Raw genomic sequence first — 14,118 nt, 5'->3', positions numbered from 1 at the left:
TAGTGTTTGTGATTTTTCCGCCCTTTCTCTGTGATATGGGCTTATATTTTTTTAAATTTAGCTTCCTAAGGATTTGTTGGACTCCCTTAGTCTGAAGACATGTACTTTTTATCAGTTCTGAAAAATTCTTAGCCATTACTTTTTTGAATATTTCTATTCTTCTTTTTTCTCATCTCCCCTCCTGCTGCTGCTAAGTCGCTTCAGTCGTGTCCGACTCTGTGCGACCCCAGAGACGGCAGCCCACCAGGCTCCCCCGTCCCTGGGATTCTCCAGGCAAGAACACTGGAGTGGGTTGCCGTTTGCTTCTCCAATGCATGAAAGGGAAAAGTGAAAGTGAGGTCGCTCAGTCGTGTCCGACTCCTAGCGACCCCATGGACTGCAGCCCACCAGGCTCCTCCGTCCATGGGGTTTGCCAGGCGAGAGTACTGGAGTGGGGTGCCACTGCCTTCTCCCGTTTCCCCTCCTAGAACTCCAGTCAGATATCTGTTGTACTTTCTCACTGGATCTTCTTGTCTCTTCATCTCTTTTTCATATTTTCTGTCTCTTCATATCTCAGCATTCTCTTGTTATCTGTCTTGTAATTCTTAATTCTCTTTTCAGCTGTATCTAATCTGCTGTTGAGTTTCCTAATTTTAATTATTATTTTTTCATTTCTAGAGTTTCCATGCAGATGTCTTTCAATTTTTAGCCGTTATTTATAGTCTTTTTCTCTCATTTTCAATTTTTTCTTATTTATCTTCATGGAGTTTTATATACTTACATTCTTTGTCTGATAATTCCAGTAGTTGAAGTCTTTGCTTGTCTAGTTTGCCGACTTTTGCCCACAAATGCCTTTTTCTTGTTTATTTTGTGATTTTTTTTTACTGTGATTTCTTATTCCTTAGGATTTTATCCAATTTTATAAAATAGGATTTTATCCAATTTTAAATAATAAAATAAAAATAAGGTGAAGGTATGTTCACCTAAAGATCATTCGCATTTGTTCCTCCCAAGTACTCAGAGACACTGTATATCAGCACCACTTTTTCCTCCCCATTAACAGTGTGTGTGTGTGTGTGTGGTTTGTGATATAATTTACATACCATAAAATTCAGCATTTTAAAGTACAGGCATACCTTTGAGATATTGTGGGTTTAATTCCAGACCACTGCAATAAAGTAAATATCACAGTAAAGCAAGTCACATGAAATTTTTGCTTTTGCAGTGCATTTAAAAGTTATGTCTAAAATATACTGTAGTCTGTTAAGTGTACAATAGCATTATGTCTGAAAAGCACAATGTACATATTTTAGTTAAAAATAATGCTTTCGGTACCAATAGACTTGATTGACACAGGATTACCACAGACTTTGAATTTGTAAAAAAGTGCAATATTTGTGAGTTACGATAAAATGAGGTATGCCTGTATATAATTCAGTGGTTTCTAGTATATCCACAAGGTTCAGGACCACTTTTTAAAACATATCTGTAATAATTTTCTTGGTGTATAGTTGATTTACAATGTCGTTAGTTTCAGGTGTAGAGCAAAGAGATTCAGTTACACAAATATGCATTCTTTATTGGATTATTTTCTCCTATAGGTTATCACAGAATATTGGGTAGAGTCCCCTGTGCTATGCAATATGTTCTGGTTGGTTGCCTATCTTATTTGTACTAGTGATTTATCCCTTCCCACTATGTTTCCCCTTTGGTAACTGTAAGTTTGCTTCTGATATCTGTAAGACTGTTTCGTGAATAAGTTCATTTGTATCATTTTTAAAAATTAGATTCTAGCTATGAGTGATATCATATGATATTTGTCTTTCTCTGACTGCCTTACTTCACTTGGCATCATGATCTCTGTAGGATCACTTTTAAATATACCCTTGGCTTGAGGTTTAGACCACACAGGTGTTGTATGTGCTGCACACCCACATAAGGGCTAGCTTTATGGTTATCAATTCTTGGGTGAGTTATTATTTTTCTTTCACCTGAAACCAAGATTGAGGGGCCAGATTTCTTGCTCTCCTCTTCGGCAGGGCAGGTTTGTTTCTACTTGCCCTACATCCAAGGTATAGCCCTGGTCCCAACTTCATATAGGAGTTTCCTCTCAGGCTCCCTCCTATCTCGTGCATCCCTGTGGCCATCAGGACAGAAGTTGAAGGTCACAAATGATGAGCAGGTGTCCCAGAGAAGCTGCCAGCTTTGGAGTTAGCTCACCTCTCTGAATTCCAGCTCTCGATTCATTTTTGACCTCACCAGATTTGCTTGCTAACTCAGCAATGCGTTTAGAAGTATTTTTTAAAAAGCATTTTATTCAGCGTTTTTAGTTGTTGTTTGTGGCGGGGTTATTCAGGATACTGCAGGACAATAGTCTACCTTTTAGTTTTGTTTATAGTGTGCATTTTTCCTGCCTTCTGTTTTTAGTCAGCCCTCCAGGGAGACAGCATGGTTCAGTGATAGCCATGTCCCGTCTTCATGTGGCCATTCTTTTCCGTTTGAAGACTGGAATTCCTTGAGCTGATTGGATCTTGGGGCGCCCATCTCTTGCTCCCTGAAGAAGACGTTGCTGCTTCCAGAAGCTCAGCCATGCTGACCATTGGTCAAGCCTCAGACTCATCTGCAGGCTGTAAATAGAGCTAACTTCATTTCCTTCTCTTTGCTCATGGCTTACCAGTTTTGGAGCAGGGGTTTTTAAGTCCCTTCTGCCTCCTGACAATCACTTTTTTCTGGCTTCTTTTGAGAATAACTTATCTCATTGTGCCAAGTTGACCAAGAGGGTAGGGAAGGCATTTTCAGATCCTTTCTGTCCTCTTGGGAGGTCAGCTGGCCTTTGCAGCTCAGAGAGGAAGAACAAAGGTTACATGCTGTGTGGGTCACTCACTGCTGTCCATAACCCTAGAGTTCCACGTTGAACTTATGTACTTGGCGGCTGCCCTGGAAACACCACTCCATATCCCATTTCTAGCTGAGTGTGGACCTTGCCTGTCTGGGGCTAGGCCCCAGGGGAGCTCAGATGCCTAGGAAACGCCCTTCTCCTTAGGAAGCTTCTGTTAATTATCAGTTACAGGAAACAGAATAGGAAGCATGGAAAAAGCAATTCTCAAGGGGGTTGTGGAGGAAATGATTCCATTAGGAAAGGTCATCAGAATCTCTTTATGGAAGAATTTATAATCAGCACCCCTCCAACTCCAGTCTGTGCATCATTGCTTCAGGTAGGAGTGGGTCAGAGTGGGGCAATATCGAAAACCTCTGCTCTAGAATTGCACTGTCTATATGGCCTCATGTGGCTATTGTGCCCTTGAAGTGTGGCTGGCAAATTACTCTCTGGACTTTAAAGGTTTAATTCCAAAAAAAGAATGCAAAATATCTCAACAGTTTTATATCAATTACATATTGAAGTATTATTTTGAATATGTTGGAGTAAATAAAATATTTGTTAAAATTGTTTTCACCCATTTCTTTTAAAAATGTGGCTACTATAAGTTTTAAAGTTACTTATGTGGCTTGCATTTGTGGCTTACTTTATATACCTCTTAGACAGGGCTGATCTAGAAGATAACTTGCTCCTTTGGGGTGTGTGTGTGATATTTTGAGTTGAACTGTAGGTTCTGCCTGCAACATTTGCTGATCCAATGGTTGGCCATTTTTGTCTGACTCATATAGGTAGAAGTGACTTCATTCATCCCTGCAAAGCTTTCTCAACACCACCCTCAATCCTAAGCAGAAAGAAAAATATCATTCCCAAATGGGAACATAAAAATGGTTTTTTCAAGGAGCCATGTGGTCAGCAATAACTTCAAATTGGTCTCTTTCTATCAATTTTCATCACTTAATCTGTTTATTATAAAATTTAATCCTATATAATATTGTTGCTTTCTAATTTCTTCCCCTGGATTGCAAGAATAATTACTGTTGGAGAAAAAGAAAGGTGAAATTATTCTCCTTGAACCCGCTTCTCCATTGATGTTTGTGCTTATGTACGTTTCTGAAGGTTTAGTGCTCTTTTCAGAAAGCAATAAGTTCTCACTGATCCGTTTTCCTCTTGTTTCAGCTGTTGTAAAAAACCACTGGCTAGAAAGCAACACTGAACCCCAAATAGAAAACGTTACCTTTGATCAGAATCAAGTGGACTTTTCAACAGTGGTCTCCAAAGAGGGCGTCATGGTGCAGACCCCCAGGAAGAGCCATCCTTCTTTGGATGCTCCAGAAAACATCACCTTACAAACTGAAACAGCAGCTGCTAGAGGAATAAATGACTCTCCAAGGAGAACAGATTTCACCGTTCCCCGCTATGGGCCTGGAAGAACAACGACTCTGACTTCTCAGAGCAGCACCTTAGGTGAGTTTATGCTAATGACACTATTTCGTGCATGCATGTCCAGTCCTGGGAAACCAAATATCTGATGGTCTCTGCCTTCCCGCATCCTGAGTCACGATGCTCAGCCAAGGGTCCTGGGACAGAGAGGACCACGCTGTTCCTTAGGCTCCACCTGTGGCTCACTGTGGTTAGTTGAGTTGTAAGTATAGACCAGGGGAGGATGCAGATTTGCTGAGTGGCCTGACCAATCCTGTGGAATCTACATTCCATGGCCATACCAAATCCACACCATATTGGCTGTCCTGCCACACTCAGCCATCTCCTAGGTACCAGGTCTGCTAGACTGCTGGGCTGTGTTGTTTGTGTTGATGTAGCTCAGATGGTTGTTCTCGTGCCAGTTGGCACAGCGCAAAAAGTTTTGCCAGGTTTAGCAAAGGATTTCAATAAGGAGCTCAGGCTGGATGAGCAAGATTTGATTGAAGAAGCGAAGACAAAGAAGGCTAGCACCGACTAGATACCCACTCAGTACTAACATATTTCGTCTCTCTGTTCTCACAGCAAGTGATGAGGTCACATTACTCTCATTTTAGGAATTTGGAAACTGAAGCTAGAGAAATCCATCAGTCCAATGTGTGCAGGTCAGACAGTTAACAGATTTCAGAGCTGAGATTTGAGCCTAAGCCTGTGTATCTGAGCAAGGTGGGAGGGGTGGCTGAGGAGTGCAATGCCTGGGTCATGTGAGCGAAGATAGAGGAAGGAAGAGAATGTGGCCTCTTTGTGGGTGGTGAGGCCAGCAGCCTCCCTTGGGGAGGACGTAAGTCACACACAGACAAGAGGAGCAGTGGATAGAACAGTCATGTGGGTGGGGTTAGGCACAATTATCCAACACTTTGAAAACCAAGCAGTTTTGATTTGGTGGGATGGGGAATGCACTGAAGATTTTTGAACAAGGCAGTCACATGATTGAAGTGAATTTGGGCAGGTGCATCTGGCAGATGGGTAGACGATGTCTGGGGTGGGAGATGGAGCAGAGGTAAGCTGGAGTCCCAGGGAGCACCCAAGCAAACACAGAAAGCCGGATACCAGGTGCTAATGTATGGCCTGGTGTTAACGTTTGGTCTGGTGGCTTTGGGGATGGCGTGGAAGGAATCAGTGAAGACTCTTCACAAAGGGAAACTGATACACTTTGGTGATGACCTAAAGGAAGAGGCTGAAACCATCAAAGACGACACCATCCCACCCGAGTGATGGGAGGTCTGGCTGGGGGACTCAATTCTGTAAAGGGTGTATTGGGCAGTATTTTGCATTCCATTTGTGAGTGATGGATATAGAGCCTAGAAGCTGTGTGTGATGCTGCCTGGGTTTTTTGGTCATTCAGATCGTGGAAATTTTGTGTTAAATTTAAGTAAATTCTGGGACCAGCTTTGTGGAATGTGGGTGATGTGTCGTGATCCAAAACCGACCTCTGGTTCCATGTCGTCTGATATTTAGCTTCTTTGTGCTCCTTTGTTGATAATTTTACCATAAAATGCAGAGCCTTTGTTTGCGAGATCTGAAAACAGCCTTTGTGTGGGTCTGTGGTCTCTGCTTCAGGAGGAAATTTTTCAAAGAATGAACAGTTGCTCCTAATTTCTAATCGTGTCTGTTTTATAGAGGTTAGAGGTGAGCTCACTCAAAGATGGTTCAGACGTTTGGAAGTCTGCTGGTGGAATTTTAATTGTGTCTGTCTACTTTCAGCCTGGGGAAAGCGTCAACTGCCATCCAGCAGTTCAGGGTCAGAAGCAAGAACTGCCCGTCTTTCCATGGAGAGTGGAACATCCTGGGGTTCCCCGGCGGGGGGACAGGGGCTCCCCGAAGAAGTGACTGTGCACACCCAAATGGCTGCCACTTCAGTTTTGAGCCAGTCTTCTCTCCCTGCTGTGGAGGGGGGAGAAGAGACCACACTCCCCAGGCAGAGAAATTCCTCAGGACCAGAGCCCTCCTGGCCGCCTCTCTCCAGGACATCGGCTTACTCCCCTCCCTCTGACCATCCCTCATGTGAGTGCTTCTGTCCCAGCTTCACCCTCTGAAGTCATGCAGAATAGAAATAAATAGCCCTGAATGTCCAGCCAGTTACATACTCACCACAGGGGCTACGGGGAAAAACTTTAAGCACCAGTGCAACGTATTGGGGGTTAAAAGTACAACCTGCACAATTTATCTCAGTGCTGAAGTTCATATTTAAAATGTGTTTTCTTCACTTGTATAAGGAAGAAAATAATAGTTGGTCTGGTAGCTGCTCCAGACCTTTCTCTCCACCAGGCCCTGCTTTTTCCGCTTTCCCCTGCATATACACATACACACACAACCAAGGCTGAGCGTGGCAGTATGGGTTCTTGCATTAGAGACCAGTTCCAGGGTGAATAAAATGGTGAACATTGTGCCATTCGATAGAGAGTTATATTTGTATTTCCTTATTATTGCAAAAATGTTTCTTTCAATGGCAAAGATAATACACAGTTATCATTTCAAGAAAACCCATACAGGCAGGTGTTTGCAAGGTTGTAGCGGTGGATCACTGGGCCCTTTGTGTTCCAACCCCTGGTCATCAGTTAAGTCTCCATGTAGGTGTCCCACCTCCACTGAGCCTTTCATCAACCCTCTGAGCCATGCACCAGGTCACACTAGCTTATCCTTATCCATCTTAGCCTTCTACCCAGCTGCACTGTAATCCTCTGAGGACACAGACTGTGTCTGTTACTTCTCTTAGGGTCCCCTGCCCCACAGCGAGGTGTAGTTGATGAGGAAGGGGTGAGCATGTGCCAAATATTACGGGGTTCATCTGGCCGCAGGCCAGTGCTGGAAACTTCGCCCACCATTTCTCTTCTAGGAGGTTTCATTCTGAGCCTGTGCGTGCTACTTGTGTTTTCATCTGGATGCCGTAGGGAGCAGGGCCCAGAGGGTTGGAAGAATCCTTGGGAAATGGAGCTTAGATGGCTTCAGACGTTGCCATTTCAGAGGATGTTAGAAATACTTTACAGGACTAGGGGTTCGGGTTTATGTCATCAAAGTGAAAACGGAGACCCCCTCTGGAATACCTATTGAAAGCAACCCATTCCCTTTTCATATACTCTATATAGTTTCCTGCCAACTGGGTATGTATATAATTTATGATTCATATTTTTAGGGGATTGCTTTTAAAATTATTCTTAAACGTTGGTTAGATTGGATAAAAGCTGCGATCCTTTCCGGCTTCAAAGTCCTGTGGTTCGGTGGTTTAAGAACCACTTTACGAAACGGTGGAAAGGAAGCATTTTCTAGGAAGCTAAACTTGACTCTGGTCTGGGTCATTTAATATTTATACTTTAAATTCAACCCACTGCTGTGGTATATTTATTGTGGTATATTTGAAAATCAGTCTGTGTTTCCAACTACTGGCCTTGACTGTAGTCATCTGTACTTTCAGAAAAGTGTTTAGCCCTCCAGTTCCTTCATCCTTTTCGAACCTCATACTTTTAAGTTTTGAAGTGGTCTACCATATCGTTCCTCTTCCTTAAATGCTTCGCTGAGCATTGCTCTTCCTTCTTAGTGAACCAGTTGTTCTGTGCCAGGTAGAGTCCCACCTCCCTCTTAGATACTGGAGGGGACTTTGGGTGCTGTTCAATGCAGGGAGACCCAGGCATTCAGGATGTGACTGCCAGCCGTCTGGATCTAGCCTGCTAGCCCCATCCTGCTGCAGGGATGTACAGGGGCCATGAACAAGGGCCTGAGCCCATGTGGAGACGAAGCTCTGTTTTATTATTTTGTTTGTGTTTTGTGCTGGGTCCTCATTGTAGCATGTGAGCTTCTCTAGTTGTGGCCCATGGGCTTAGTTGCCCCTCAGCGTGTGGGATCTCTGTACCCTGACCAGGGATTGAACCTGCATCCCCCGTGTTGCAAGGCAGACTCCTAACCACTGGGCTACCAGGGAAGTCCCAAAGCTCTGCTTTATTTTGAGTGCTGGGCGGGTCCCTGCTGGCCTGCTAACCAGAGCTCTAGTGTATCTTCTACCTCCCCTGAAACCTGAATTTTGAGATGTAGATTTCCTGACTGTGGGATCTAGGAGTTCTAGGCATGCAGGCAAGAGTGCTGAGAAAGCCAGCAGGACTTGGCAGACCCAGACTGGGAGTCACCCAACCCAGCTGGCCTCTCCGTGGGGAATCGAAGCCAAGAGGGAGTGTGGCGGGGGCGTGTACTTTGTGACACTTGGCTGCTTTGTCACTAGTGAATGTGACCCTGTGAAAGTCCTGGCACTTGGATCAGTCAGAGGACTGATGCTGCTCACTAGGTGAGCACTAGGATGGCCAGCCAGTAACATGGCTTGGGGAGGATGGGGGTCCTTATTTGAAACATGAAGGGATTAGAACAGCTGATCCTGAAGATCCTTCTAGTTCCAGCGTCTGTTGTTCCAGACACATCCGCCTTTGTATTCTGTGATTCTTTTCACTTTTCATTCTGCTGCACACAGATGTACACACAACATAGCCTTTCTGAGGCTTGGGTAGCCAGGAGTTGCCTGCTTCCAAAAATAAATTACACGCTAATAAATATATGCGTTAAATCAAGTATAGGCCTAGACAGCTAACTCAGATTTCAAATACAGAGATCGGAAGCCATTTGAAATTATTTTGCTTCCTGCTTTTTTTTTTCCTTCTCTACTTTTTATATTTTCTCGAATGACCATGTACTATTTGATAATTAGGGGGAAAAGTAAGCAAAGCAACTAATAGGGAAAAAAGTTCTCTTTTAAAGGTGAAAAGAGATATGTGTATGTTGAATTATGTGAGAGTGGCTACAGTTGAGCGCTAAATTTAGTACCGAGCTTCCTGGAAACCAGGGCACAAAGTGAAACTGGGTGGGGTGTGATATATTGTCAGATAAAGTGAGTAATACAATTTCATCCATAGGCTTCAGTGTTTTGGGGGCAGTACCTTCTAAGAGGAATTTTATATAACGAATATTGAGGATCATACTAGAAAATACCTTCAATTGCTGTTTTGTGGAAATTGTGCTAATGTTCTTTAAAAGGTGATGTTTTCTATATATACTCAATAGGAACGGAGGGTGTAGTAATGGATCTCAACTCATGAAAGTGTTTCTGTGGGCAGCCGAATTGATATGGTCCAGGTAAATTGCTTTGTGGTGATTTCACTTTGTAGAGGAAGAGAATATAAATAACTCAGAAGGTTGTAGATTTAGCAATACCTTTCCCAAATATCAGCTGCTTCAGCAAGATTTTTGGCAAGTTCTGGATCACAGCCAAGTCAAGGACAAGCATCGTAATATGTGCTTGAGGCTCCAGTACATTGTGTTGTAATGGGAGAGGGACCCATATTCTTTCCCCAGAAGAGCAGGTGTTCTTTTCACCTCTTATTATAAATATTAGGGAATTTAGCTTGTTTCTGCTCCCAAATGGATGGTCTTCTCATTTTTGAATGGCTGCTTCAAGGGTAGAAAATGAGCAAGGAAGGACGATTATTAAATAATCAGTAGTGCTGGTCTGCTGATTAGAAACATGGTACATTTCCCCCTAGATGTATTCAGCAGGTGCTCATTTGGTAACATAAGTGGTGATTGTAGGTTAGTTTGACCAAGCTTTTCTCCTTTTATTAAGAAGCACCAACTCTACAGAAGTATCCACACTGCTTAGTAGCTTTACTGTGAGCATTGAATGAGATTATACAAATAAAGTCTTAGGTAGCACAATCTGTGGAGGTGTACGTAAAGTAGTGGCATATTGTTATTAGTTGAAAAGGCAGCTTGTAATACTGATGATAATGAAACGGTGAAACAGTGTTCCATGGAGCCTCAGGGTCAGGGAAAACCTAGCCATTTTCCTTTTGTGACTTTTAGCAGTTGTGATGTTTACGGGTGTATTTCTGAGGCCATTTGCTTTGCTGGACAGGTATTCAGGCTGAGTCCAATAAAACCGTCACTGTGCACTGAGTCAATGAAATAATGCAATTTACTGGGAAGAAAAGTGTTTTGAAAGAGCACTCAGCAATCCGATGGGGCTGTAATTGGTGGATATAGATGGTGACGCTAATGAAGTTAGGCCCAAGAAGCTAAGTAGGTGAGTGAGGATTTGGGACATGTCTGTGTTGTGCTTTTTTTTTTTTTTTAAATACTGAACCTTTTTTGTTAGTTTGTAGCAGAGAAAGGTTTATTTCAGGGTTAAGCAAGGAGAATGGATGCTTGTGCTTAAAAACCCCAGGTCCATTTGTTTTTGTTCTTAAGTAACTCCAGTACTTTGGCCACCTCATGCGAAGAGTTGACTCATTGCAAAAGACTCTGATGCTGGGAGGGATTAGGGGCAGGAGAAGGGGACGACTGAGGATGAGATGGCTGGATGGCGTCATGGACTCAATGGACGTGAGTCTGAGTGAACTCTGGGAGTTGGTGATGGACAGGGAGGCCTGGCGTGCTGCGATTCATGGGGTCGCAAAGAGTCGGACACGACTGAGCGACTGAACTGAACTGAAGGGATGGCTATAGACTGCAACTATTTTTGTTTCCAGGTCTCTCTATTTGATTTAATTACTAGTTTTACGGATTGCCTGCATATTCCTTGTCTCCCTGAAGGTCCAGCAACCAGAGCCACAGCCTGTGTTCTAGGTATACCTGGTTCTGTGGTTTTGTACAAAAGTAAAAGGAGCCTTTTTGTTTCCCGTGCTCACTCTCTATGTATATATTTAACTTTTATTTGTGCTTTTGTTACGACTGCGTATTGGACTGGTCTTCAAAGAAACGTTTATAATGAGGACTTTATGTTTTCCTTTCCTGGGTCATAATTAACAATTTGAAGCGTTTCATTTTATAGGTATACAGAGTACCTTTTTAAAAAATTTGGCTTAAAAAGAGAAAAAAAGCACTCTTCCTTCTTGCCTCTGGGTCTTCTTGCCCACTCACCATGCTTCCCTGCAGTTTATTCCTGTTTGGCATGAGGCTTTCAGTGTACCCTTCTAGAGGTCATTTCTCAGGGTGTCCTTTGGAAAGTTCTTTGTGGAAGGGAACCACCACCAAGCCACTGTACTTCTGTAGAGCAGACTGTCCACTTGGACCAATGGTGTGTTATTCAGTTCTGGAGGCTCTTGACAACTGATCCAGTGTCTGCCATCCATTTCATCAGAAACATTGTTCCCAACCTGGAGTCCTTGGGACCCACTGGAGTACTGTGTGAGCCAGTCTCCAGAGCTTCATGAGGTTAACTCCAGGGATGTAGCCTGTTGCTTTTGGGTGGAATTAAATCAAATCAGTGGGGTAATGATGAGTATCTCCTGCTGATTAGAAGCTCTGTTACTTAATAAATGCAGCTTGGTTAATGGTCTTTCGAAATGTCAGTTTTACAATGGCCCTGAGGTGGCAAGTAATAAAGAACTGTCGATGGTGGCAAGGCTGGGAATGACTGTTCTAGGCCACCATTGTTCTGACTGTGGATGCAAAGCCCAAGGCCTCCTCGCTGGTGACTGGGTCCCCTGTAATGCACCCACTTTTATGCATTTTTAGGTATAGGCTTTAATCTATAATAGCATTTGAACAAAAGGCTTACGTGGCTAAAAGAAAACAAAACACAGACTGCGTCACAGTGGTTTGTCCTATGTAAGTTATAAGGTGGAACTCAAGAACAGAAGTTTTTAGCTTCTTCTATATAGACTGACGCAAGTCAGGTCTAGAGGCTTTCTGCTGTCTTCCTCTTAGCTTGATCTGAAGCTTTTGTTGTGCTCAGCAAAGGACCTCATGCTTCTCCACTTAGCGCTGTGAAAAGAGGGAGAATGAGTGTGTTAGCTGTGTTTATCTTTTAGATCCACATTACATATATTCATCTATCACAATGTAAGTAACATCATTTGTATCCAGATACACCCTGGCTAGTCTTAAAGCATATTTTCTTCCGTTCTAGCTTCTGGAAGCATAGAGGATTTAAACAGCTCTACTGCTGTCCACAGCTCCTCGGTGAGTGGGACAAAGAGTGTCCATGTTGCCACCATGTTCCCCAACAGTGTCCAAAGGACGCCCCAGTCTTCAGCCATCAGTCTGCGACCTCTGAATGAGACAGAACATTTCCCTGAGGACTCTGATATTGCCATAACTTCATCATCAGTCCATCCTTCCCCCTCGGAGGCAGACTTGAGAAGAAGCAGTGGAGTATTCGGGAGCCCAGGGGATGGGGCATTCACAGGGCTGTCCACAGAAAGTGCATTTGGTCTTACACCTTCCAACGTCTCAAGGGAATTTTGGCAAAATGATTCTCCAAGTAAGTCTTCAATCTCTATTTGATGTATTATAGACATGTAAAAATTGTTGAATTTTCTCAAGGGGTCACTTCAAGACCATTTGTAATCTTTAAAAAAAAAAAAGATGACAACTGTGTTCTTGGATAACACTATCTCTTTTATCTGGTAGACCACATTATCACATTTTGATTTTCAGCATGACAGTGTTGTGAAATTAGTCAAACAGGCATCATTCCTCCTGCTTTCTTGTAGATGAGGAAACTGAGGCTCAGCTGGTTTAAGTAGTGAGTGCCTGATCTTTATCTCACTCACCGCAGAGCTGAGACTCCCACCTCCGAGCTCCTGGTGCTGAGTATCTTGTGGCTCTGCAGCTTTAACTTCAGACTCAGAGCTGGCCGCTCTTTAAAGCCAGCTTCAGTTATCTTATGTACAGATCATCTTCACAAATAAAATGTGCAGAGTATATAAATATACTCCTCAAGTTCATGGTTTTAGTGAGTCCCATAGTTGATTTTTTTTTTTGCTGTATTTCAGAATTAGAATAATCTTTATTAATAATAGAACTGCCTTAGGAAAATACTGACTAAGCATCATTATTTGGGCACATTGTATTTGATGGTGTAGCAGCATACCCACTGGCTCACACTACCCCATGTTTTAGGGGAAAGAATAAAACACTCAGGCCTGTAAGTGACTCTGAGACTTTGCACATACTGTTTAAAAGCTCTGCTCTTCACCAGTTTTGGTATTGCTCTCTTATTGACACTGAATAGTTTTGAAATCATTGTTTAGAACATGAAAGCGTACATCAGGTCACGCGTATAGTAAACACTGTACAAGGTCCTTGCAAAGGGCACCTTCTCTTAGGGAAGACTCGTGTCTTAGTTGTGGAGGGATCTCTCTTACATCCACGTAATGGCCTTTTGTGTCTGACACCTTTCAGCCTCCGGAGGACCCCAGCCGGCCAGTCGCTCTGGTGCAGGGAATGGCAGCCCTGTGTCTCAGACAGAAGCCTCCTCTCGGTCCCTCCCTCCAGTCGGAGGTGGAGAGAGCACTGCTGTCTGGTTTTCCGCCGGCAGCGAGCCCTTCGCAGGTGCGGCAGGAAGCTCCACTTCCCATCCTGAGGTTGTGAAGGCTTCAGTTCTGACCCGCTTCTCAGCCTCCGCCCCGCAGTCTCGAGGAAGCCACTCAGCACTGTATGAAATGAGCTACTCTGAGCTGGCCACCGAGTCCTTGTCTTCATCGTCCTCAGAAAGTCTGGGCTTCTCAGCACCTCGCGGGGAGCGCTCGAGTGAGTCTCCATCCGCGGAACCGCACCCCCGAGGAGGGTGGGGGGCTGCCTGAGCTTGATCTTCAGCGATAATGAAATGGTTCTGCAGGCCTCTCAGTATCTCCAGGCCATCCTTCTAGCTGGTTGATACCCATAAACCTGTATATCCCCCAATTTTTCTGTAATGTCTCCAAAATGCTGCTGTTATCACTTGCCGCACACAGCTCGCGGACTTCTCTGCAGTGTCCTTCCAGCCCTTAGAGCTCACCCCACACCCCCACGCTGCCGCCGTCACA

General features: G+C 43.8%; 1 protein-coding gene across 3 annotated transcripts in view; it reads left to right on the top strand.

Moving 5' to 3' along the window:
- The window catches only part of HEG1 (heart development protein with EGF like domains 1), an 83,963-nt gene that overhangs the window by 17,905 nt on the left and 51,940 nt on the right, over positions 1-14,118 (top strand). For 2 of the 3 annotated variants that reach the window (XM_069556150.1, XM_069556144.1), the window contains exons 2-5: positions 4,034-4,321; positions 6,038-6,337; positions 12,219-12,572; positions 13,496-13,843. In XM_069556150.1, the coding sequence (XP_069412251.1) occupies positions 4,034-4,321; positions 6,038-6,337; positions 12,219-12,572; positions 13,496-13,843 (1,290 nt within the window). The remainder of the gene's footprint in view (positions 1-4,033; positions 4,322-6,037; positions 6,338-12,218; positions 12,573-13,495; positions 13,844-14,118) is intronic. The other variant, XM_069556155.1, reaches the window with a different exon arrangement.

Source organism: Ovis canadensis, chromosome 1 (assembly GCF_042477335.2).
Source record: "Ovis canadensis isolate MfBH-ARS-UI-01 breed Bighorn chromosome 1, ARS-UI_OviCan_v2, whole genome shotgun sequence".
NCBI classification, from domain to species: Eukaryota; Metazoa; Chordata; class Mammalia; order Artiodactyla; family Bovidae; genus Ovis; species Ovis canadensis.
This window is presented reverse-complemented; position numbering and strand designations above follow the sequence as displayed.